Source organism: Hoplias malabaricus, chromosome 9 (assembly GCF_029633855.1).
Source record: "Hoplias malabaricus isolate fHopMal1 chromosome 9, fHopMal1.hap1, whole genome shotgun sequence".
Lineage (NCBI taxonomy): Eukaryota > Metazoa > Chordata > Actinopteri > Characiformes > Erythrinidae > Hoplias > Hoplias malabaricus.
The window spans coordinates 24916184-24927354 of NC_089808.1; the positions used below are offsets into that span (position 1 = coordinate 24916184).

The 11171-nt window shown below is 42.7% G+C and overlaps 1 protein-coding gene across 5 annotated transcripts; it reads right to left on the minus strand.

Moving 5' to 3' along the window:
* Window positions 1-559: 559 nt before the first annotated feature.
* On the minus strand, window positions 560-10806 carry rnf32 (ring finger protein 32). Of its 5 annotated transcripts, none has more exons than XM_066682046.1 (8): window positions 10771-10806; window positions 9604-9820; window positions 9094-9236; window positions 6660-6692; window positions 5633-5757; window positions 4764-4872; window positions 3532-3717; window positions 560-913 (listed from the first exon to the last, which is right to left on the minus strand). In XM_066682046.1, the coding sequence occupies exons 1-8, from the start codon at window positions 10777-10779 to the stop codon at window positions 701-703; spliced, it is 1035 nt and encodes a 344-aa protein (XP_066538143.1). In that variant the 5' UTR covers window positions 10780-10806; the 3' UTR covers window positions 560-700. The 5 variants fall into 5 exon arrangements, with proteins under 5 accessions (XP_066538143.1, XP_066538142.1, XP_066538144.1 ...); XM_066682045.1 differs by lacking the exon at window positions 10771-10806 and adding an exon at window positions 10606-10736; XM_066682047.1 differs by lacking the exons at window positions 6660-6692; window positions 10771-10806 and adding an exon at window positions 10606-10736.
* Between the last annotated feature and the right edge of the window lie 365 nt (window positions 10807-11171).

An 11171-nucleotide genomic window follows, 5' to 3' on the forward strand; every position in this document is an offset into this window, starting at 1 on the left:
CTTCATTGAATGTATCTTTGTTCAGTATTTTCTTATTTCTTCACGTCCGTTCGCGAAGGGGTTTCTCCCCCGTTTTGTTTGTGGTGTTTGTACAGTTCACTTTCTTCTGTTTAGTTTACATTGTACATTTTTCAGTTTACAATAAATGTTTGTGACTTAGTGGTTTCGTGTCCAGTGTTTTATTGTTTTACGAGCAGACGGCTTCCTTGTCAAAGCTTTGCCGGCACACCTGTGGGATGTCCAATGTTTTTCTAACGCTAAATTCATGTAGATTAAATTTTTGCAGCCACCTTATAGGATTTCATAAAGTTAAGTTGGTGCTAAGGTCTGGAAAAGAATGGACAAATATGAAAATGCTTTCTAGTTGATATTAAATAAAAATTTCAAATATAGTAAACGAAAAACACAAAAAATATGTTGAATATCTGTGTTTCTCAGTGCAGTTCTATGTAACTATGAATAAAACAGGAATGTCAATGTATTTAAAGAATCACCAACGCACTGACCCAGATTTCCCTTCAAAACTGAACTTTAATTTTAATGAATGAAAAATGTTCACATTTTAAATGTTTTTATCATCTTCATAAAATGTTAAATATGTTGTAAATACAACTTTATTAACAAAACATTTAACAGTGAACGTACATGCGTTACAATATTAATAACATTGCTTGTATTACTATTGTATTACGTCACAGTCCTAAAGTGTGGTGAGTCCATGCGCCCCTACAGGCCGGCTAGTGTACATGCGGCGGCAGAGTGGACAAGTGACAGTCGTCTCCGAACAGTAACGCTCAAAAGCACGAAGACAGGGTTCGTGGAAGAGGTGCGAGCAGGAGAGGAGGAGCACTGCTTTAGACGAGTGTAGAGAGGTCAGACAGATCGGACAGTCTGAAACGTCTCGGCAGACGGCCTGCGGGAACCGGACGACAGAGTTAATCAACACCTTCACACTGAGTAACTCTGATTATAGAACAAAGATGTCTTCTGAAGATTTACTTCTCACTGGATCTTGTTTTTGCTCTCACTCCTCATCAGACACAGTGAAAACTATAAAAAATAAAATACTAGGTTCGAGATTTACATTCTCTCAGTCCTTCTTTAAAGTTTCTCAGGCCAGTGTGCCTTGCTGGACAAGTCCAGACATGTTAGCACAAACAATGACTCAGAATTCGAATATAATCATGTAAATGTATGACTTAGTCCATGCAAAAGTTAACGAATTGCACAAAAATATACAGCAATTTACTATGCCTCTTGGACCACATGTGGGAGTAGATTATTAGGAGACGTACAGTCTTTTTTCTACATCATCATTGGCTCTGACCCTCAATGCCACGGTCTTGCTCTTAAACAATGTCATGTTACCCAGTAAACTGTTAATTATAAACTCCGCAAATTCAAGTACGACGGCAACACATCAAAGCTAGCAGCTAACACAAGATTTCCAAAATCATGAAAGAGGAAATACGGAGTGTTCTGTCCGAAGGCCTTGATGTTATTAAGGCCGCTCGGGCCGAAATTGCTAGCAATGCCACCACAATACGAGCTGAAATCACTTCTATGAAAACTGACATTGAAAAGGTGAGAGGTGGATTATCAACGTGGTCTGATGAAGTATCTACACTGCAGGCTACAGTAACCAAACTCCAGTGTGAGCTAGTGAAGCTAGGGAGAATGAGATGCGGAAACATTCGTATAGTTGGCGTGGATGAGCAGCCGAACTCCTCCAGCCCTAACGAGGTCTCTCAAATGATCAAAGAAGTGCTGCAGATGGACCGAGCCATAAAAGTCACTCACACAGTGTACTTGCACCCAAGAAACTGAGAGATGGCCCACATGTTATTATTGCCAAGCTACATTACGACGGTGATGCTGTAGACATTCTGAGAAGAGCCAGGGACCAAGCCCCGTTGTCTTACAACAGCAAAAGGATCACAATCTTCCTAGATTACACTACCAGCGTAGCCAAATCATTGTCTTTAATTCATAACAAACCATCCCATTACTCCAGGACTTTTATTGTGTAATATTAACTGGCTGTAAAATAAAAGGCTTGTACACATCATATGCTACATGCTACACCATTTCTTACTAACAGGATGTGATGAACTGTTTCTATGACAACAGGTTATACCAAGCCGTAGTGGTGTGGGTCATAAATAATGGTTTCTGCTCTTAAACAGTGCACTGTACGTGAAGTAATAATAGAAGTATTTATGTTGGATATAAGCTTCACGTTATTGCACTGTGTGTAGTAACATTCGTTTTAAAATCTGGGCTGTGCACTACATCGGGAATAGAAACAAACATTTATTGAACTCAAAAATTAATCGCAAAACAAATCAAGATCATTTTATCGCCCAGGACTAGTTTCCAGTTCGTCTTCAGTAGCCAAACTTACCACATCGCCCCTTGTGTTCCTGTAGGGTACTGCAGTTGGTCAAAATGACCTCATGGTTCATACGAGCACTGTGGACTATTATATACTGTAAGTAAAGGCTGAGTCAACAGCTAATTGACCCTTTGTGGACGTATTGTACTCTCTGAACCTCCCTTTTATCTCCACACACACAAACACAGATGGAAGAAAGAGCAACAGGCATCAAAGGGCAGCTCCTCAATGGCTTTAATCCCCCAGAGTCATCCCTCCCGGGCCGTGCCTGCTCACCTGACGAGCTCTCACCTGTCCCCGGACTCACAGCCTGCGTCCCGACAGAGTCGGACCCTCTCAGAGCCCAATGAAAGGGTTCAATACGCATTTACAACAAAACGCAAGCTGCAAGGACAATGCGGTGGAGGCTTTTTTTTTTTTTTATTCCCAAACTGGTGCTGAAAGAGACAGAGGACTAGCTCTGCTGCTAGAGCGAGGGTTTGAACGTGAGACGTAGTCTCAGCTCTAAATCAGACAAAAGAACAAAGGAGCTGACAAACATTCTGTTTTTTAAATATTGGACTAACATTAAAAGCATGAAGCCAAAGTCACAGAGACTTGTGTCCACTCCTCGGAGAAGTCCAGGTCTAAACCTTGGTCACTCTAGACCAGAGGGATTCAACCTGTGGGGCAGCGCCACATACTCTGACCTTTTTAGTTTATCACTAATTCAATAACACTGCTTTATTTTAGCTGATTCAATGAACCAAAGAAGTGAGGGAGGGTAATCAAAATCATTTACATTGTTCCAGTGACAACTTTCCTTGTGGATTTGATTAATTTACATACTATGTGCATGTAGATTTTTCTGATAATTAAAATGTAAATATTGTACAGTAATGAACGTTTGGTGTATTCTGCCTGAAGTTTTAGAAAGATGTGTTTTAAAAACTGTGATGAGTATCAAGACTGAACAATATAGAAAAATTATCGCAATAACATAACATTTTGCCACATCACCCAACTCTACTAGCAATGCCTTTCTTTGGCGACACCATCCCCAATGCCAAGTGTTACCCCGGGGAGTTAATAAACGCTGCGACACTGCGCTGCTTTTCTATCTTTACACCGTCATCACTCAGCTGTTGCTGCAGTACCTTCTCCTGAGCCTCCAGCCACTCCTCTTCCTCCTCTTCCTCCATCCTCTGGTCACTTATCCTCTGTTGCTCAAAGAGACGGAAAACGTCTCGACTGGCCGCCAAGCTGCGGTCGACGTCACAGAGGAGCCTCTCAACGTCATCACTGCAGCAGGAGCGCAGCAAACTGGCGTTCAGCTCCTCAAACTCCAGAAAATACAATCAAGAGACACCCGAGACATTAAGGCATAAAGAGAGACAAAGTGGAGTTCCTGTCATTAGTTCAACTGCATAGTGTGAGAAATAACTGAGACCCCCACTCAAACTGGAGGAGAGATGGATATTCCTGGTGTCTTTCTCAGGACAAACCTCTGAGCAACAGGCGAGACAAGATACAGTCTCCGCTGTCTTTCCGTCTGACCTCAGAGTCCTCCAGGAGAAACTACAGAGATATTAACCAGACACTACAGAGACATTTAAACAATTCAGAGATATTAAGGAGAAACTACAGAGATATTAAGCAGACTCTAAAGAGATATTAAGAAGACACTAAAGCGATATCAAGCAGACACTACAGAGATATTAAGGAGACACTAAAGCGATATCAAGCAGACACTACAGAGATATTAAGGAGACACTAAAGCGATATCAAGCAGACACTACAGAGATATTAAGGAGACATTACAGAGTCTCGGCTTTAAGTTCTTTTTTCCCCGAGTAGATTGTTAGGAGTTTTGCCAATAATTTTTATCCAGTGACTTGTCTCCTTCTCCTCCTTTATGAAGTCACTGAATTATATCAGAATCGCACCATTTCTCATCTCTCATTTTTCTATGGCTGCCGTGAGCTCTCGGACACTCAGAATTATTAAGACACCCAGATATTTGAACATCTGTCAATCTCAGGAGACAAGAGGGTGGACAGGTTCAGCCAAGGACACTCTAATGTCACTGCGCTAAAATCTGTTTGGATTCAGTTGGGATGAAACAAACACGGTAACAGGTTAATGAAATGGAGGCAAAATAATGTAAACAGTAACCGAGGTCAAGCACTGCCTCTTTGTGTCTTTGTGATGTCACAAATATATCTGAAAGTGAGGGTCATGGGAGAACAGAGCTAGGACGGGTGAAGTGCTTGAAAACGTCTATATAGCTCAAGCCAATAGACACCCCCTTCTACTGCCCACTTTATCAGAAACACCACCCTTCCTACTTCCAGAATAAAAGTCCTGAGAGTTGCTTAAATGTTTTTACCTTCGCCTCAAAGAACTGTCGTCGTAGCTGTGGGTCGTTCGGGGGGACGAGTTTCCGTAAATCTTTGTACCACTTTCGAGCAACAAAACCTCTCCAGCAGGCCTGAATCCTAAGAGAGAGAGAGAGAGAGAGAGAGAGACCTTTTACACTGATGTTGTGAGGCTAATGTAGCGTTCAATAACAGCGTCCATGATGTTGCACCTATCACAGCATATCTCACGTTTACCTAATAATATGGACAAAATGAAGCAGGTTGTGTAACTACAAACTCACTCATGTTTAGCAGGCTAAATATTTTCCACAAGGGGCACTTGTTTCATGATTCGTAAAAGCAGAACTTCTCATCAGTGACTCTCCCTTTGTTTCAAAATGGCCCCCTATTCACTATATATACCCCTATATAGTCCAATATGAGTTCAGGAGGTTTGGGAATGATTACAGACACATCCTCATGGGGGTTTTTACCAAACAACACAGTGGATTGTGGGTAATTTGCTATGTGATAGGGTACATGGGTTATACACCTCTTCTTGTGGTGCATTGTGGGATTGCTTAGTCCACCGATTTTGGACATTGCTACAAAATGGCAGAACCCCAAACCAGTGCACTACATAGTGAAAAGGGAACAGTTTGGGACACAACCCTTGTGTGTGCTTGTTTAACAGATAAGAGAAGCCGGTGTTTTCGCCCAGTGTTCGCCAGGTGTTTTCATACTTGATAGCAACATTAGCCTCGTAGCTACAGAACCAAACAAAGAGTGAACAGGTCTTGGCTGATGGCTATATTTGTGACAAGAGGCACAAACATGAAATACTAGCATTGAAAACTACAGGTTAACTGCGTCTCTAGCCGTGGTAGCGTTAGCCTACCTGACAGCACATTTCTCAAGGTAGAGACTGGCTCCATCGTGGATCACTCTCGTCTCGTACGGCTCTCTGCGGCACACGGGACAGCACTTCCTGCCCGAGAAATGCTCAAAAGACTTCAGACACACCTGGACAAGCAGAAAAGCAGGATCTGTGTTTGTTACAGGGAGTAGATTTCTCAAAACAGTTTATCTGGGACTTTTCTTGCAGATCGTCACAGCTCTACTCCTCCTCCTCCACCAGGTAAATCAGGTCCTGGTTCTGGAAGCAGGTTCTTGTTTAGTCGCTGTTCTCTCGTGGTTCAGAGCGAGCTGAGTAGGGACTAAACTGTGGCGTGTAAACATTGCAGAGCGCTGATTGTCCAGAGAGAGTCGTCACTCTACGCCACGCAACGCAGACGTCCAGCACCAACTCTCCATCTGTAAAATCTCCAGCTGCAGCAGAGATCACATTTGTTTTTATCCGACTCACGACGGAAGCTCGTGAAATTACGCCGTGGTTTTTTGAAGAGGTTCAAACGCTCCTTGGATCAGTGACCGACGAAAGAATCCAGTGAGAGCTGGACGCTGCAACAAGGAAGGAACAAACTCTACTGATCTGTCTGAACTGATGACGGAGCTGTGTTCAGTCCCAAACAACAACAACAACACGCCAATACACCATGAGTAAACACCACTTAACATTACTGCCACGGTTGTTGTAGTTTCCAAAGCCCTCTGTTTCCCTTAGAGAAGGGGTTTGAGACGATGCTAGATACATTTCGGGGGCGAGCTGTGGAAGTGGAACCCAACCAGGGACCAAACAGAGAGTAGAGTGTTCTCCTCCAAGCGTGTGGAGCTCGAGTGATATTTGAATAGAAACAACTGTTTCATTTTGACCAAATAAGAAAGCCCCTATTTTACTCATTAAAATATTTCTAAAAATTATTTTGATTATTGATTATTATCAATTTGTAAATTTAAGGGTCAGTGTCATGGTCAGATCAAAGGTCTCAGGAAGCGTTTTACTGCTCAGAGATAATGGAACTTACTTTGTGAAACACATGGGAACAGGACAGCAACACCTGTCGGACACAAATCATAAACGATATATTAGATTACATAATAAAAGTCTAAATACATTTACTTCTCATCACACGAAGTGTACTTCTTGTTTGCAGAAGAGAGAAGGTTTGTGTGCAGTGTGCTTTCAGTTGGGTTTGGGTTGTGAGTGGGTTTTGATAATTCTCAAGCAAATTATTCAATAACAATCCAATTGATCTTTTGTTGTCACAATTTCATCTTCAAGAAATTGTTTTAAAAAATTAACAAAGCCATAATGTGCGTCACTCAATATCATTGCTGTCATTGTGTAACATTTTACAATAAGGGTACATTAATTAACGGTAGTTATGATAGTTTTAAGTAATATAACTGTAATTTCACAATTAATTATTAAGTAATGACAGAAACACGAAAAAATATTAATTAATTAATTCATTTTCTGTAACCCTTATCAAGTTCAGGGTCGTGGTGGGTCCGGAGCCTACCCAGAATCACTGGGTGCAATGGGGGAATACACCCTGGACGGAGCACCAGTCCTTCACAGGGCGACACACACACTCACACATTCACTCACACACTCACACCTACGGACACTTTTGAGTCGCCAATCCACCTACTAACGTTTGTTTTTGGACTGTGGGAGGAAACCGGAGCACCCGGAGAAAACCCATGCGGACACGGGGAGAACACACCAACTCCTCACAGACAGGCAACCGGAGCGGGACTCGAACCCACAACCTCCAGGATCTGAGCTGTGTGACTGCGACACCGTGTCGCCCAAGAAAAAATATTAAAAGTAAAAAAAAATCAATAAAGAATGCTAGTTCTTTTATTGTAATTACTTAATGATTAATTAATAATTACCTAACCATTAAGTAAAGCTTATTAATGACTTAAGTATCATGAATTATGTTCCTTTATTACATCTCCTAGTAGTAACTTCACAGGAGAAGGAATAAACATTCTTAACTTTGAATGGAAGTAAATGTGTAAAGATTTTATTAAAAAAGTAGTTTTGGAGCCTTTCTATTGGTCATTCATCATGAGATTTACACACAGTTTGAAAGACAACTGCTGTGTTCAAATGATGTAGTAAACTACACACCCACCCACACATGGAGATACATGTTTTATCTCCAGTGCAGTTGAATATAATAAAAATATTCAAAATGTAAACACATAAGTGAGTAAATGCCTCTACAAATTATTGCTGGTGTACGTTGAGGTCTGGGTTTGGTGCAATTGTGCCGTTGTAATCGATCGGAGATGAATGCGGACCCCAGCCCCCGAGCCTCAGGCTTCAGGTCACACATTTGGAGCTAATATTTACACACGTGTCTATGGCAACTGGGCTTTGTGTCTCGCTACAGCTGGGCTTTACTTTTCCCAGCATTCCTGGGGAGATTGTGTGGCTAAAAGCGGATCAGGGAGGTGACCCTTCACGCAGCGTCGGTCACGTCACAGGTCGGCTGCAAGGCCACGGGGAGTTGTGTCCAGCACAGGTAGACTTGACCTCCGCAGGCTGCTGAACTAGTGGAGGTGATAAGAGAATGTGATACTCATTACTGATTGGCTAGTGAAGACACATGTTTAAAGGGGGACCTGCACTGATGTTTGTTTATTCATTTAAAGCAACACTGTATAAGACCTGATATTTTTGTTCCTGGGCTCCCCTTACATTTGCAGAGTGTAATTCATGTCCACAGAACTCTCCTGAAATCAAGTAGAAGGTGGAAGGGAAGGAAGTGGTTCCCCCACTTCTCCAAAAGATACACAGTGCAGTTTCTGAGACTGGAGTAGCACCATCTGAGGCCCTATTTTCCCTAATACAGTGGAGCATCACAGTGATTTTGAAGCTGTAATTTTAAGGTAAAAATACTATGTATTGTTCTTTAAACAGTAGCTGTGTCACTGAAGGTGGTTCCCTCGAGAGAAGTTGGAGGGTCCGAGCTGTGCACAGTGGTGGTGAATGGAACCAGATGTCAGCGTGCCTCTAAAAGCTCAGCTGTTACAGTGACAACTCACAGTGTCCCAGAGCTAATTCTGCAACATCAGTACTTGACCTCCCTGATGTGGATGTGGCTGAATGCCATCCAATCCTCAAAGCAATGTTCCAACATCTGGCCTAAAGCCTTGCAAAGGAGTACATTTATCAAGTGAGAATTTAAAGCAATGTTAAGTAGATTTTGACCTTAAAGTTACAGCTTCAAAATCATTGTGATGCTCCACTGAGCTTTGAAAAAAGAGAATAGAGCCTCTGTTGTTGCTACACCAGGCTCAGCACTGAAACCATACCCCTCCCTTACCCCCTTGATTTTAGGACAGTGTTGTAAAAGAGACCGAAAGCATTCTTGCTCAAAAATGTCACTGGAAGATGACGTAGAGATGCTTATATGTTAATATTGCCCAGGCCAGGCATACCTGGGGCTGAAGGCGGAACTCCTCAGTGCAGATGACGCAGGGCTGTGTGGAGTCTCCCTCGCGGAGAGACCTGGACTTCACCTCCATCCAGTCCTCGGCTGTCAGTCTTCGCTCAGGCGCCGCCACCAAACCCAGCTTCTGAGCTACAGACACGAGACACGATAAAGATGCAGGCCCCATCCACACACCCTAACCATAACACCAGTCCAGTAGGTGGCCAGAGTACCTCTTAAAGAGAGACATCACAACACCATCAGAACACCATGACACATGAGAGAAACAGAGGTTTCTAGGTAAAAGACCCACTAGTGGTCAACACTGGGCATACAATCCCCACCCCCTGTGGCTGGGGCACACAAACACTAGTGGGTGCTTCCACACCGCCAATCCAGCTAACAAAGCATGGTCGTAGAGTGTGGGAGGAAACCCACGCAGACACAGTGAGAACACGCCACACTCCTCACAGACAGTGAGTCGAGGATGGGAGCCCACCCAGAGAACAAAGCTCACCTAGTGTTAGTGGAGGAGGATCTGGGTCCAGAACGTACTCCACTGGTTCCGGTCCAGTCTCTTTGTGGTGCTGCCGGGCTCTGTGGGTTCTGCTGGATGCAGCAGGATGGGTTCTGGAGCAGCTCTTGAGGTGCGGGATGGTCTGAGCGATGTGGTCCTGTAGGGCTACAGCCGCAATCGCCAGCTTCCTTCCATCCACTTTAGAGGAACTGTGTCCCTGCGTTCCACACAGGATTTACACACAGTTTACACTGGACGTACAGACAAGAGTTTCTGAACACCTGCTCACACACACACACACACACACACACATACATACACAAACACCAGAGCAACCAGCTGGAATACTATATCAACTGCTTAGCAACACGTTGCATATCCTAACAACTGCATAGCAACAGTTTAGCAACTATCTCGGATACTTTAGCAACACCTTAGTATAGGTGTTGCTGACAAATAACTCTGACAAATAACTCTTGGGTACTGTTTCTTGCAATAAATTATGATGATGTAGATCTCTAGAGCTAGAAAATACATAATAATCCATAATATTACTTTAAGAAGTGCCCTTATACTGATGCCTTTCAAAAGAAAAGGGTGCATGATTAAGTGTCCTATTTTGTGCCATTCTTGACAGTGGCCTTTGCAGCAGAGACAATGGCATGCACATGGCATATTAGAAAGAATAGACCAAGGCATTAGAACGAATAGGGGTACGTTTCCGAATGTAAGCCTCATCAGTGGAAAAAAATGTTATACAGTGCCCTTTAGGTGCCTCCACAATGGGATAAATTCAACATCCCCTTTGTAATTACAATTTGCCCTATCAGGTGCCATGACAGCAGCCTAGGGGTCCAGTGAAATACATTTAATAAGATTTTAAATGTACATTTTTAAAACACATTGTACAGCTGCTAACAAACATTGTACATAGTAAGTTAGGTATATATTGTTTTTCTTTTTGCAACAACCTGGGATACGATTACAACAGCATATCAATACCTTAGCAACCTTTACAAAGCCTGGACATTGCATGCCTCCTCACTATATATACAGCCTACTCCGGAAAGACATATATCCCTTCAGCATATATGCTCTTAGAGGCCAACGCCCCCAACCATATATACCCCCAATGATAAATGCCCCCTCACTGGAACAAGCCTCTACCTTCAGCATGGTCGCGGAGCAGCTCTGTTTACCCGGTTTCTTAGCAACAACGCTTCTTACGCCCTCGTTCTCTCGCTCACTCGTTCCCTACGCCCTATCTAGCGTGTCTCAAATCGAGATAGAAGTACTTAAATTGACTGTAAACAAATCTATTTATTAGTAAAATAAGTAGACATTCCAGTGAACAATTAGCCGTTGATTCAACGTTGAAGTAGCATAATGATAATAACGTCTTTTCAACGTTCTCTTAAGGTTGAAAATGAAAGTTGAAAAGACGTCCAAACACAGACATTGAAAAAACGACTATTAGACGAATTTTGGACGTCCATTGACGTTATTAATTGGTCCAGAGATAAATTACTTGTATAAAACGCGTTTTGGGCGTCCACTGACGTTATCGA